The sequence below is a fragment of the Podarcis filfolensis genome (genome assembly GCF_964270895.1).
Source record: "Podarcis filfolensis genome assembly, chromosome: 2".
Lineage (NCBI taxonomy): Eukaryota > Metazoa > Chordata > Lepidosauria > Squamata > Lacertidae > Podarcis > Podarcis filfolensis.
In genome coordinates this window covers 92,986,561-93,001,595 of record NC_139605.1, presented here as the reverse complement: position 1 = coordinate 93,001,595, position 15,035 = coordinate 92,986,561, and the positions used below count along the sequence as shown (strand labels likewise).

General features: G+C 43.6%; 1 protein-coding gene across 1 annotated transcript in view; it reads right to left on the bottom strand.

Moving 5' to 3' along the window:
- Window positions 1-15,035, bottom strand: part of FASN (fatty acid synthase) — a 65,130-nt gene that overhangs the window by 16,788 nt on the left and 33,307 nt on the right. Inside the window, exons 14-32 of the mRNA XM_083597997.1 lie at window positions 14,791-14,994; window positions 12,394-12,509; window positions 11,523-11,698; window positions 10,705-10,896; window positions 10,511-10,591; window positions 10,228-10,413; window positions 9,449-9,628; window positions 8,650-8,853; window positions 8,116-8,426; window positions 7,614-8,003; window positions 6,045-6,209; window positions 5,719-5,837; window positions 5,451-5,605; window positions 3,605-3,808; window positions 2,330-2,480; window positions 1,751-1,929; window positions 1,291-1,410; window positions 1,044-1,166; window positions 441-664 (exon numbers count right to left, since the gene is read on the bottom strand). Of these exons, the coding sequence (XP_083454123.1) occupies window positions 441-664; window positions 1,044-1,166; window positions 1,291-1,410; window positions 1,751-1,929; window positions 2,330-2,480; window positions 3,605-3,808; window positions 5,451-5,605; window positions 5,719-5,837; window positions 6,045-6,209; window positions 7,614-8,003; window positions 8,116-8,426; window positions 8,650-8,853; window positions 9,449-9,628; window positions 10,228-10,413; window positions 10,511-10,591; window positions 10,705-10,896; window positions 11,523-11,698; window positions 12,394-12,509; window positions 14,791-14,994 (3,480 nt within the window). The remainder of the gene's footprint in view (window positions 1-440; window positions 665-1,043; window positions 1,167-1,290; window positions 1,411-1,750; window positions 1,930-2,329; window positions 2,481-3,604; window positions 3,809-5,450; window positions 5,606-5,718; window positions 5,838-6,044; window positions 6,210-7,613; window positions 8,004-8,115; window positions 8,427-8,649; window positions 8,854-9,448; window positions 9,629-10,227; window positions 10,414-10,510; window positions 10,592-10,704; window positions 10,897-11,522; window positions 11,699-12,393; window positions 12,510-14,790; window positions 14,995-15,035) is intronic.

The following is a 15,035-nucleotide window of genomic DNA, read 5'->3' as shown; positions in this document are numbered from 1 at the left end:
CAGAAAAAGTGGAAAAGTGGGGTTTAAATGTAGCACATAAAAAATACTAGTTGTTTAAAAACCCGTGAAAAAAGGCCTTCATTAAACACCTTTAGGCGCCAGGCAAAAACATTCCCTCTTTAACCAGGCCTTTGGCTGATTAACATACAATGCCCTTTTTAAAATATGCTGGGGAGGAGGGGGTGTGTATTACTGGGTTGTTGTTGCTGTTATGTATTTTGTCTCTTTATATTTTAATTTTATGTTGTAACCACCCTGAGACCTGTGAATATAGGGTGGTATACAAATTTAATAAAAAATAATAATAAATAGTGTTAACGCCACCTCTCAGTGAATTTCCCTCTCTCACTCCTAGGCCTTACTATTACCACTCATAGCTGATCAGCACAGTTTGCACACACTTGGGTCACAAATGCAGTCTTTAGATCTACCAACCATACCTTGATCACAACTTTTCCAATGTGTTTTCCTTGTGCCATGTATCTGAAGGCAGCTTCTACCTCTTCTCTGTTGAAGGCAGTGGTCCGTAGAGGTTTCACCACACCGTCTCTTATGCCCTTCGTCAGCAAGTCAGACACTATTTCCCAGTCTTTGTTTCCCTCCTCAAAAATGGCATCTAAAAGGATCCCATGGAAAGCCACGTTCTTCAAGAAAAGGGCCATTCCTTCGGGGAGCAACACAGGTTTATGGGCTTTACATATGGTCTTCACAACCATCAAATTCCATTTGAATATTAAAAACAATTCACATACCAGTGGCACAAACAGAAACAGAAGCCTTTGAAACGAAACTGCTATTTTTGGGAGTAAGAACTACTGGATTACATGAGCAAGGCTTAAGAGAGGCCAGTTCCACAGAAACACCACCCACACAGATTCATTGCAAAATGTATTAGACACGCATCATGTTATTATGATGCTAGGAACAAGATGTTTAGGGAGAAAGCTAGCTCAGGAAGTGGTTTGGGGGCCACTGAAGAGTAGCGTGGTTTTGTTTCTCTGAATGACCATACTCATAAAATAAAAATCTGAGTGAAATCTTACCAAGCGGTGTGTTGTTGGACAGGTCGTATTTGCCTATTTCCAAGAAGCGTCCATGTTGAGCAAGGCAACGCAGACTGGCCTGGAGCTTCTCTTCTGATAAGGAGTTCAATACCAAGTCGACACCTGCAAATAGGAACAATATAACATTCCAGCACTGCACAGGATTCATGCTGCCCTGTCTTCCTACTAAATAATCCACACACCCAACTTCTAATTAAATCTTAAGCCTTGGAAAAGGCTATATTACCTCTACCATTGGTGGTTTTCAGGACATGTTGCTCAAATGAGGTATTTCTAGAGCTGGCAAAGCTATTCGCATCAAGTTGTGGGAATCTTTTTTGGAGATATTCACGTTTCTCTTTAGAGCCTGAAATCAGACAATAAGCGTTTTGTTTTTGTAAGCTCAAGTGCCTTGCAGGCAATTTTCTTCTGTAGAAGCCAACACTAAAGAGGAATTGAGCTGATTGTTTAATGCTTCACTGTCCCCCACAAAAAAAGAATGAAATAACCAGGAAAATTCTTCTTAATCACTCCCTCCATGTTTATCTCTGTGGAATAAAACATAGGCATTGCTTCAAAAAAATAAATAAAAAAACAACCTCCGAACATGAATGCCTTGTTCCAGCTGAGTGTCAGAATGATCAGTAAAGGCACAAAACAAGGACAATATGGCCCAGGGTGACTAGAAAAAGAGCGTCTCTACTTACCCACAGTAGTAAAGACACGGCAGCCCATGCTGAGGGCAATAGCAATGGCTGCTTGGCCCACACCACCTGAGCCAGAATGAATGAGCACAGTCTCGCCCTTCTTCATGCCGCCCCGAACCACCAAGGAATAGTAAGCAGTAGCATATACCACAGGAACAGAGGCTGCCTCTTCTAGAGTCCTGAAGAAAAGGAAAGAGGCCTTTCTCAGGTATCAACATATATATTCTGAGCCAGTTATCATCTCTCGCAACTCTTTTTTACAGAGGGAAGAGGGAGGGTGAATACGCAAGATCCTAGGGAATAAATGGGGAAGCTGCACTATATTTTGCATCATCCTTGACCACTGTGTTATGCTGGCTGGGACTAATGGGAGTTGGAGTCTAACAGCATCTCTGTCATAGAGTACTAGCCAATGAATTCAAAACAGTTATACTACTAAAAAAAACCCAACCGCCACAAGATAGTTCTGTTGCTAACAATGCATTATTTACATTAAATCCCAATTTGCTTTTAAAAGGTCTTCAGATCAGACAGAGTGTAACCTAGCCCCCACAAGAAAGAAAATGTAAACTAGCCTACCAGTTTTGTGGAACCTCCCACAGAAACCTCTTGTCAGAGTCGACCACTGTAGCCAGTCCTTTAGCTGGTAGCAATCCCATCACTTTTTTCCCTGCAGGGTCAAGTCCTGAGAATTCCATTCCCAACATGCATTGCTGCAATGTCCAGTTTCCTGAAAAAGAATGGAATGATCCCATGAAGCTACTCCAATAAAGTGGAAAAAGGTAACGTCTGATGTCTAAAAGTTTGGAACATGGCAGCAACCAGGTGCTTTTAACATCTTTGCCCCTTCCCTCTCCAAATCAGTAACCAATGATGTTACATTTCTTGATTTACTCTCAAAGCAAGAATAGGTAAAGGGAACCCTGACCATTAGGTCCAGTCATGGTCGACTCTGGGGTTGTGGCGCTCATCTCGCTTTATTGGCCAAGGGAACTGGCGTACAGCTTCCGGGTCATGTGGCCAGCATGACTAAGCCGCTTCTGGTGAACCAGAGCAGCGCACGGAAATGCCGTTTACCTTCCCGCCGGAGAGGTACCTATTTATCTACTTGCACTTTGACGTGCTTTTGAACTGCTAGGTTGGCAGGAGCTGGGACCGAGCAACGGGAGTTCACCCCGTCATGGGGATTCGAACCGCCGACCTTCCGATCGGCAAGTCCTAGGCTCTGTGGTTTAACCCACAGTGCCACCCACGTCCCTCAAAAAGCAAGAATAAGAACTTGCTAATATCAATAAGCTCTGCATATATATATATATAGAGAGAGAGAGAGAGATTGCTCAAGGAGCTTTCCTTAGGTGTTGCATTAAATTAATTATACTAAGTGAGGCAAGAGAGTTAATCCAGTGCTATGAATGACAAAAACACAATTGAAGTGAAGAAAGCCCATTTGGCCTAGGGCACAGGAGTTCAATGTGCATAGGGAAATCAGTCTCAGGAGATGTTTGCCATGTGACTCTTCTGTAAGTCAGGCCATCGGACCATTTAGCCCTGTACTGACTATAACAGGGATGCTCTTTGTTTTAGGCAGAAGATTTTTCCTAACAACCGCTACCTGAGATTCTTTAACTGGATGAAGAAGCTGGGGATTGAACCCCAGACTTTCTGCATGCAAATCATGACCGCGGAACTCTGAGCCCTCCCCCATGTATTTATGCCTGGTTTTAGACATGGTGCCCTTTATTTTTTGATAACACACTTGCATGAAGCCCCCAAAATGGCTTACAGACCATGTGTCACTCACAATGTCAAAATATCGCGAGGTCTCTCTTGAAAGAAAAATCCCTCCCAGCTCACCTGGAATGGCATCTGGGGACAGTTTTCCTGTAGCCAACATAATGTCACGGAAATTGAGAGATGCATAATAGACTTTGCAGAGCTGGACATTGGGATTGGTTGTGTGGAAGTGGCGAAGCGGAGAAGCGATCCAACGGAGCGAGGAAAGATCTCCACGCGTCAATACATTCACAAATGCATATTCAGTCAGCTCTTGAGGTTGAGCTGTGGCAGAACAGGAGACAGAGCAGTCAGCATTCTTCCATTGTTACAAATAAAAGTGTGTTTGCTTGTTAATTAATTAATTAATTAATTAATAATAATAATAATAATAATAATAATAATAATAATTTATTTATACCCCACCCATCTGGCTGAGTTTCCCCAGCCACTCTGGGCAGCTTCCAATTGAATGTTAAAAAAAATACGGCATTAAATATTTAAAACATCCCTAAACAGGGCTGCCTTCAGATGTCTTTTAAAGATAAGATAGCTGCTTATTTCCTTCACATCTGAAGGGAGGGCGTTCCACAGGGCGGGCGCCACTACCGAGAACGCCCTCTGTCTGGTTCCCTGTAACCTCACTTCTCGCAATGAGGGAACTGCCAGAAGGCTCTCGGTGCTGGATCTCAGTGTCCAGGCTGAACGATGGGGGTGGAGACGTTCCTTCAGGTATACAGGACTGAGGCCGTTTAGGGCTTTAAAGGTCAGCACCAACACTTTGAATTGTGCTCGGAAACATAATGGGAGCCAATGCAGATCTCTGCATAATCTTTATATAATAATCTTTATATACCACTATATCATGAAAAATATCAAAGCAGTTTATAATATCTACATATAAGACAAACACACAAACATTTAATATCAGAGACCACCCACTAACCATTATGGAAAGGCGTATTTTTAATTGCTGGCACAAGCCTGGCGGCATAGAAAAGTTTTCAGCAGACATTTAAAGGTTGAAAAAGAAGGTGCCCGCTGAATCTCTGCTGGCAGAACTTTCAACAGAACTGAACCTATGACACTAAAAGCTGTACTTTGTGTTGGTGTCAAATATGCAGGAGACAACTAATTACCCTCCTACAGATGATCTCAGTGACTAAGCTGGTATATAAGGATTTACGCAGTCCCCAAGGTACTCCCAGCCTAAATTGTTCAGGGCAAATTAACACAAGGACCTTGAACCTGGTTTGGTAGTAGATGGGCAGTCAGTGCAGATGTTTTAACAATAGCGTCACGTGTCATCGACCATGTGCTGTAATCACAGTTGGAAAAGAACTCATACCACTTGCTGAACAGATGCCAAATGTTCAAGAGGGCATGTGTTATTTCACAGAATCAGGATGATCATGTCCCAGAAGAACAATTACTGGGGAAAGAGACTGGGCCAAGGAGTGTCTTCTTACTTTTTGTTTTTGTTTTCCAGACCTTATGGCAGGAGTAGCAAGCATGGTGATCTCCAGACTGGAAGACTACAGCTCCCATCATTCCTGGCCATCAGCCAATTTGGCTCAGGCTGATGTAAGTTGCAGTCCAACAACATCTGGAAGGCACCGTGTTGGCTACCTATGGTGTTGGGGAAATAAATACAGTGGTACCTCAGGTTAAGTACTTAATTCGTTCCAGAGGTCCGTACTTAACCTGAAACTGTTCTTAACCAGAAGCACCACTTTAGCTAATGGGGCCTCCTGCTGCTGCCGTGCCGCCGGAGTACAATTTCTGTTCTCATCCTGAAGCAAAGTTCTTAACCCGAGGTACTATTTCTGGGTTAGCGGAGTCTGTAACCTGAAGTGTATGTAACCTGAAGCGTATGTAACCTGAGGTACCACTGTATTGCTACAAGCTCGCTGACAATAAGAATCACCTTGTTTTAGCTGGAGATGTCTGAAAGAGCCCCACTTCCCATCACGATAAACATTCATCACCAGGTCATTCTGCAGAATCGTTTGCATCTGCTTGGTAGAAGGGGTGGTGGAGGGTTTAGGAGAAGAAGAGTCCAGGTTGGAAACAAAAAGGCACCTAGGAAGTAAAGCACACACTTAATCGAAGTGTTAGTTCACGTACATTTCTATCAGATGTTCATAAGTAGCGACAGAAATTGAATGCTGTCACTGGATGCTGAATTTTCGTACCTGATCCTGTTGCCTCCGGGCTCTTGGCGCAGGCAATTCACCATGCCAACAATTCCTGAAGTACCACAGCTGGTAGCTGTTAGCCACACAGGATGTTCAGAAGGTTCTGCTAGCATTTCCTGCAGGAGACATCCCAGGCAAGCTGATTAGTTAACACAGAAAAGAAGGATTTCCAGAACGCACAGTATGAAAAATAAAGCAGCTCTCTCTTTCACTCGAACTGAGAGAGTGCACTTTTTAAAAAGCCAATAACTTCATTGAAAAGTAGCTGAAAGGCCTGGGAACAAGAATGGAAAGCAGCTATTTCCTATATCGAAAACTGTTACCTTCAAAGGTTCCACCCATTTGTAGTGAGTCTCATCCACCGGCAGGAAAACAGGCTCCTTCGCAGGAACTGGCCGACGGCATAAAAAGATGGTTGCGCCAAAGGAGGATCTTTTTACAGCTACCAAATTCAGACCAGCCTTGCTAAGTAAGTCCTCCCATTCTACCTGCCAAGACAATAAATTTTAAATGTGTAAGATGGGACCAAGCAAATGATTCTTGAACAAACGATTGTCTCAATTGCTGGCTTCACAAAACAAAGATTTTGGAAATCACCACTCTGTTGTTGAGAGCTGATTTTAACTGCTGTTCTTGCCTTTTTGACCTGCTCTTTGCATCTAGTGAAAAATTACTGACTTCCATGGGGCTGCATGCAACAGATGATAGATAGATAGATATGATATTGATCATATATTGAAACATATACAGAATGTTAATATTTTTGTTTGGGAAGTGTATTTATAAACCAGATACTTGCAGCCCTAACAATGAAATCCTATGGATGTTTGCTCAGAAGTAAGCACCACTGACTTGCGTTGGTCTTACTCCCAGGTAAGTGTGTAAAGGATTGCAGCCTAAATTTCAATTTTATTTGCCAATATCTATTGCCGTTAGGCTTAGCAACCTGGCTACATTTCAGCTTCTGAAATTACCGCTCCTTGTTGTTGTTGTTGTAGCATTGCATGTTTTTAAGAGGTCTGGTGAGTGTCTGTCACACGCCAGCCATGTACTTGGATGGGAATTGTTGCTTCTGTGAACCACTAAGGTAGGCAGTTATATGGCTGGTTGTATACTGAGCAATCCTAACCCCAGCTGGGCAGCACTGCAGTGTGGAAGATCAGGTTAACCACTGCCACAGGCAAAACCATGCTCTGTTCTATGCCAGTCTGAGGATGGCAAGTGGAGCCAGCTCATAATCCAGTGAACCCTGGGATGGCTCAGCTGCTCCCCCTTTCCACCCACAGAATTCCATTTTGGGGATTTCTGCAAACTGCTGCCAGTGGGAATCCCAAAAACAGTACCTCCACCTGCCTGCACTTTCAGCAGGCAGAACAGGGAGTTCCATGCCAGAGGAGTGACCCTGGCATCTCTGAGGGGATAGGTAGGTGGAAGTCTTTTGGGCTGAGCAGAGAGACAGTCCTCTGCAATATCAACTGCTGGATTTGGAGTTTGGATTGCAGTCTTAGTTATTGTAAATATATTGTCATTGTCCCTAAGTAGAACAACAAAATAATTTACTGTTTTTCCAAGGCATGAATCCTCTACTGATTCATTTTCTTTTCTAATCATAAAAATGCCCCCTCCCCCAAAACAAAATACTTGATACCAGTTCGTACCATACAATTAGTATGCCTTTTCAATTCCTAAGAATAGGAACCAATAATCTAAACAACAGAGGAGAGTTCTAAATCTGCCTAAAACTACGGATTATTTCTGGATATTTTTTTTTAATGAATAGTTATCCTTTTAAAAGGAAAATGAAAAATGAAACACCACTCCAAACTCATTGCTCTGAGCAAAGCATGATCTAGAGCCAACTGAAGAGAAATAACAAGGGCTTATAAAATTACCTGAGTCAAGAGACCAGGTTTCTCCTTCAGCTCGGGAGATGTGAGGAAGCTGACAATTTCTCCCAGAGTTTCTCCCTTCAGAAGAGTGTGCAGTAAGACAAAACCACCATCCTTCACTGTGGCCGCCATGTTGGAGAGCACCTCTGCTGGATTCTTGAAAGGGTTCAGTGCGCAGTTGCACACAAGGAGATCAGCATTTGCCAGATTTCCAGAAGGAGGGCTTGCAGGGTCCCACTCCTCAGTAGAAACACCAAGTTCTTGCAAATGGCTCTCATTGGATGCCAATATTTCTGGGGCTCTGTCAGTGGCAGTGTAGTCCAGTTGAAGCATGGGTTGAGTGTTCAAGATGCTTGTGACGCGCGAGTATAAGTGCCCGTCTCCTGCCAGGGCCTGTAAACAAAAAGAGTAGCTATTAATGAAAAGCACTGTGTCATTAACACATGGAGAAGGCACACTCATGGAGAAAAGTTTTGCCTCTCTGCAGAGCTGCACCCCAGCTCACCTCGACTATCTTCATCTTACGGCTGGTGATGTTCTCCAGTGCCACGTCCACACAGGTCTTCAGCTCAGCAAAATCCAGCAAGCCATTGAGGAGGGGGTCTTCTTGAAGATGCAGCTTCTCTCGAGTCACAACCTGTTCCAGCTCTGAGTAGAGGTTTCCGTTCAGCTCCAGGCGACAGATCTCAGCAAGGATGTGCAGGAGGCCTTTCTGCTCAGGTTCTGTCTGTGCAGACGTCTTTATATTCTCTAGCCCTGGAATAGCCAACTTGACTCCATGCTTTGCTATCTTCTTCTGTAATTTCTGGATCAACTCTGTAGAGGAGAGAAGGAATATGAAAACAAAATTATTTATGTTGCAGGTGCTTTTGACTTTGCTAATATTTGTTCACAGGATGCATTTGACTTCCACGTATCCCTACCCAGACCTAAAGGTCGTTTCCTAAGGGGCTTCTCCATACCTCCTTGCCAAAAGAGGAGGGGTGTCTACTTCATACCGGACACATCAGAAAGCACAGTGATATAAGAATCTTCTTACCTTTGCAATGGTCAAAGCTGGAGTGAAGCTGGGCGTTGGAGGACAAGCAGCCATTCTCCACATACGGCACAAAGCAAAATTTCTCAAGTGTGGGATGGGTCTGCTCCTGCTGGCGCCGAGGAGCCACACTAGCGTGAAGACCAGCGATCTGGACAGCTCCTGCTGTGATGGTGTCAAAGCAGCGGTCCACAACAGCATCAAAAGCTACAAGGCAAGGCAAGAGTCAGCAGAAAGCACTGGGAAAGCAGTGAAAACGTAGCGCAATCAGGTGGAGAAGAATCTCTCTGAATTTGGTCTAAGAGAAAATCCAGCTGCTAACAGCTTTATGACTCCCATAAATCTATCTTACTGCTTTAAGGTAAAGGGACCCCTGACCATTAGGTCCAGTTGTGACCAACTCTGGGGTTGCGGCGCTCATCTCACTTTATTGGCTGAAGGAGCCAGTGTACAGCTTCTGGGTCATGTGGCCAGCATGACTAAGCCACTTCTGGTAAACCAGAGCAGCGCACGGAAACGCCGTTTACCTTCCCGCCGGAGCGGTACCTATTTATCTACTTGCACTTTGACATGCTTTTGAACTGCTAGATTGGCAGGAGCAGGGACCGAGCAACGGGAGCTCACCCCGTCATGGGGATTCGAACCGCCGACCTTCTGATCGGCAAGACCTAGGCTCTGTGGTTTAACCCATAGTGCCACCTGCGTCCCTTCCATCTTAATGCTTTAAGTCGACACAAATACTTTTGAATATTGTTGTTCATAAAGGAGCCCCTATGTTTTTAAAAATGGGACTGCCCATTACCTTCAATCTCATCGTTGTATTTCTGTGCACGTTCTCGGTGTAACTTTGGATCAATGCAAACAGAGCGGATTCTGGTTGGCAAACGCAGACTTCTTCCTGTTTCCCCCAAGATGATCAAATGCAGCAGGGTGTCAAGGAATGTCACCCAATTCCCGCTCCACAACACCTTCCCAACATTCCCTGGGGACAAGAAGCAATCTAATTAGCACACAACAGCCACCGGCATGACAATGGCAGCACAAAGTGAGAAACTATTCACATCTCTGTTTTCTGTATCAGCTGCACTGGCTATGCCCCCAAAGTCCTTGTGCTTTCCAAGCTAGCTAAGGGGAAGCAATGCCTAGATGGATCTCCAGTTTCTCAAAAGCTTGCCTAATTGTGAACATCTGTTATCAACATTTATGAATTATAATTGACTTTCGTTTCATCATCAGTCACTGAGATGAAGAAGCTTCCAAAAAATGGAAGGGTGGACAAGGCTATCGATGGCTATTAGCTACAATGGCTATGTTCTAACTACACTAGTTAGAATCACAAGTATTCTTTTATTATCTATTTAGTTATAAAATTTCTATACTGCCCTTCATCCAAAGATCACAGGGCACTTTACAATATGAAAACACAAAAATACATACCATAATAACAAACGAAAAAAACACCCCACATCATCATCCTGAACTAGAGGAGCCATTGCTATGATTCAACAAAGGCCTTCTTACATTCAAAATGAATAGTAATAATCCTTAGCCCTATCTTTCAGTTAAGGTACATGGTCTTACCATTACTACTAGATTCCAAGAGTCCCTGGAATGTTGGCCCATAATCATAACCACGCAGACGAAGCTCTTTGTAAATGTCTCCTTTGGTTAAACGGACGTCTGGGCATGTGTTTGGCTGGATCTCCAAATCAATTTGCTGGTTGCGAAAGTTATTCAGAGCGGTTTCTTCCAAAGGGCAGATTTTCCCTAGGAGACACAGTATGTAGAAGAAAGGGCAAGTGAATGGCGAGGCCAACACCCCTTTGATTTCTTCAGAGTACTTGTAGTAGGAGCAATTACTTACCACTCACAGCCAGATTCCCATTCCCAGACACTTCAAAACGTTGAGAAGCTGGCATGAGTCTCACCTCTAGCTGTGTTGCACCTGCAAGGTAGGCACAAATCATTAGGATATTAGAGTTTAAACATAGCCTGCAGAAACATGGTTCACCAGACTATGTTAATTGCCTAAGCTGCAGAGATTTTGACCAGCCTCACCTTTCTTAGGTAGTATTGTTGCCTGGTGGATTGTAACATCTTCAAACATGACAGGTATTTCTTCCATGGAGGTCCCTAGAGATCTTGCCAGAGTGCGCCAGGCCAACACCAAATAGCCAGTGGCTGGGTACAGAACCCTGCCATCAATGCAGTGACCCACCAAATAATTATCAGGTGATTCAGGATTCACATCTGTCAATGATGATTAAAAAAAAAAATGAACAAAGCATATTTTTCAAACCTACATCTCTGGCCCAATAAGACTCCAAAGCTGTTCCCCACAGGTTGCCAAAATCCAAGCACAAATGTTCCCACTTTCCCCACCACCACTATATAAGTTTCAGTGCTGCAAACATCTAAAAGAAAGCAGCTCTTTCCCCCCATTCCCTAGTTTCCCATCATCAATTTAATTCTGCTAAAGCAAGGGCATCCTTTAGAAGCTTGTTTTACTACGATTTCCACCATCCCTTACCCATTGGTCATATTGGCAGCGGCTGATAGATCTAGGAGAAAAGCAATGTATGGAGGGCCACAGGTCCCCCATCCCCATAGGAGCCAGCTCCTAGGGGTTGAGGTTCCTTTGGCCCCCCAAATAAAATATTTGAGGGGGCCACCCACCCCAGTTGATGGGCATCAACATTCGAATGTGAGCGATTCAATATTTTATTCAAGTTGGCACCCCTGCCCATCCCTGTGTCCCCAAAGTGATACAAGGTGTATGATGGTTCATACATTTCCCCTAGAGATAAATTCTGAAAATGCCATTTTGAGCATTTTAAGATGATCTGCTTTTGGAGAACGAAGTAGCTGGTACACACCAATATTGTAGACTGTTGCTGATCCAGAACCACCAGCGCCCGTTGGGAAGTCTTCAGCTTTCGGGATATCCCATGTCTGACTGTGGTCCCAGAGAATGTAAGGGGAGATAAGGGGAGTCCCCAAAGGTGCAGGATATTCAGCAGGTGGAAACAGATTGTTCGCAAGGACATTGATTCTAAGAACACACATAAACATTGAATTTGTGAAGTTGCATGCAACAGTAAGAAGGTATAGTAACAGTAGCAAATGGAAGGCAAACCAATAGCTAGGAGCCAACATAGGACTAAGGACCCGCAACCACTATTTTCCGTGGTCCTGGTTTCTTCTAAAAATGTGCAATATTTTCTCCCTTCTCTTCAAATGGCAAAACAGACTTTTGGAACATGGCAAGGAACTCAGGCATCAATGGAAGTTCTGGTTTTAGAGACACAGAGATTGATGTCGCTATAAAAGCTGGATCCTACACAAGGCTTTTGAAACAAATACACTAGGTTTTCAATTCACCTGAATGAAAGCAACCCCTACCCATTTTGCTATTATGCTCGCGCCATAAATGGCCCTGCAGCACTTCTCCCCATGACATTCAATCCTGCTTTAAGGTAGCAACATAGCTGGGGAGGGGGGAACTACTAAAGTATAATTCAATCTATTCCAAAAATGACTTCCACTTGCACAATGGGAATTTCATTGGCTCTTCATCTCTCTTCCAGAGAGTCCCCCAACCCTTGTCTGGATTTGAGTTTGAGGGTGTGCAAAGGGCTGGAGGGAACAGGAAGTTTCCATTGGGCTCACAGAAGTCTGCTGTGCAAGAAGAGCTGCAGAGCGGGATATTGCCCTATGTTTCTCATTAGCTTTCACTCATCTCCTTACCCTGTAAGGTGGATTTTTCCAATATGTGTCAGGAAGAATTCCAGATTGTTTTTATGTTCTTTCTTCATCAAGGGTAAAATGGTGCAGGTTGGCTTCAAAGCTCTTCTCAGGATTGCCTAGACAGGTGGAGTTCAAAATGTTGTGAGAAAAGAAAAGAAATCACTGGCTTCCTTCTTCTAAAACAGACCATTAGCGAAGGTGGTCAAATGTTTTTCTGGCTCTACAGGAGAAAAATGTTGGCAACCCCAGAAGGAAATACCATTTTATATAACGTTAATATTCTGCCTTCTGCAAATGGAAATGACTTCTCCAATGGAGGTTCCTGCTGAATGTGGTGATTTTTGCTAATTACAGCCCTTGGCAGCACCACCCACGCTGTTCCAAAACAGTTTTTGGAGGAATATAGGGGGAACAAGGAATCAATGGAAATCCTCTCCCTTCCACCTCACTTTAACCAGCAACAGTATCCCGTGAACAGAATTGGCTCAAGGAACTTGGAATCCTAGGCATTTCCTGGAAAAATCTACAGACACCCAGCACTCAGTGAAAGTAAAACACAAATCAAGTTTTTTTTTAAAAAAAACCAACAACACTAGACTTCAGCAAACACTACTGGTATACATGCATAGTTTTACAGGCTGTGCTTTACACTGTGAATCCATAGTAGAAAACCACAGACTAGACTAGAAAAACTGGAAAAGAGGTTATATGCAAAACAGCCAAGAGAGCAACAGAGCTTAATAACTGTTGCGTAATTTTAGGTTACACAAACCAAACCTTTGCATTTACATTAGTACACTGAATCCTCTCCATAAATGAGCTATGGCTTCAAGGAACCTTAAGAGGCATCCCAAACAAATACATTTTGCCAAGACACTTTTTTCCTTTTCAATCCTGCCACAAAATAAGACTTGTGCCTTGATCCAAACTACGTTTACATGGGATTTAGTTCTATTGGTGACAGCAGAACTAACGTCCAATAAAAAAGGCTTAGGATTGCACTCCAAGCCTGCCATTTATAAGCTTAGTTACATGGGAGTGAGCCTCATTGTTGAACTCATATTCCAATAAAATCCCTCCATTAGCAGTCTCCCTTCACTGGAAGGATCTCAATCAGAAGACAAACAAAATAGCCTAGGCATGCCTCTTGTGGGAGACATGTATTTAGAAGGACCACAATGGTAGACACTTGCTACCCATCTTTTCTCCAGTGGCCCCAAGGAAATGGAAGGAGTGACTACAGCCCAGCCCTTCCACAGCAACATGGGCAGCTCTTGATGCAATGCTGGGAGTAGGCTCTTATGAAATTCTATATAGCTGCCTTGTGCTGTTTTCAGACAGAGGCACCGGGCAAATCAATGCCAACATCTCTATTCAGTAACAAACTGCTACTCCTTGTGCAAAAGCAGGGAGGAGGAACCTGTGGCCCTGCAGATGTTGCAGGACTAAAATCCCTGCTATCCCTTATTTAAAAGAAAACAAAACTACCAAAGGAGAATTCTTCTCTGACATCGTATCAAAAAACACAAGTTACCAACGAACCAGAAGAACTACCGTAACAGCTATGCTAAGCTCAGGTAAATAGGACAGCCTTTACCTGGTGCTTTAAGACTATAACGTAGGCGAGAAAGGCTCACAACATTTTATTGCCCAAGGTGGAGCAGCAAACAGCCACAAGTCAAGGTGTACAGTACTGAAGGCCAGTCAAATTATTTTGGCAACTGAACACGAAAAGAAGACATCTTCCCCTCCCTGGCAGTAAAAATACAAAAAGAACAAACTAAGCGACAAAGACATTTTGCCCTTTCATGAACACCCAAATTCTGCTGCCTGAGGTTGCCACCTAACTGTGCCTAACAGTAGGGTGGGTCTTGACAGAAGGCCCACACGGATCTCTTTTGGGAAGGAGTCCTACACCTGAGGAACAATAACAAAAAAGACCCTATCTGTTGTCACCAATTCTTTCACTTCCTGCAAGAAGACAGAAAATACCTCTAATTTTGTCAAAAATTCATTGCTTACATCTTTCAATGTAAGTTGCTTGGATACCTTGGTAATAAGTGACTAAGAAATCTTAATGGTAATGATAACAAATGTTAAGATCACAACCTAAGATGTTATTTCATTTATTCTCCCTGCCACTTTCTTCTCACACATCATATTCATCTATTTGCCGGATTCTGTTTTCTTCTCCTTGGTTTCTGGCATATACACAGCAGTGAATGAATACACTTAAATTACTAGGTTCTTGAGGGAAAGCTGCATGGAAATTTAGGATAACTGATGAGGGAAGGTGGTGGGAACCAGAGTGGAAACCATTGTGGTCACTAGAAAAAGGAGAATCTTGTCCCCATGCCTCACCAGCTTCAGGCCATGAGTGAACCCCAAGGGTAATACCTGCAGAAGGGCATGTGGGGCAATCTCCACGACCACAGCATCTTCTGGAATATGTCTCAGGCCTTCCTGGAACAAGACTGGGCTGACAAGGTTATTCACATGGTACTCAGCAGAAGAGTTCTGAGCCAGATCGCTTTGCCACTGAGATTCAGGGATGGAAGTGCTGATCCAGCGGGAGGAACGAGGCTTTGGACTGGGAATAACCTAGAAATAAAGAAAATGAGAAAAATGAGACAGGAGACTTA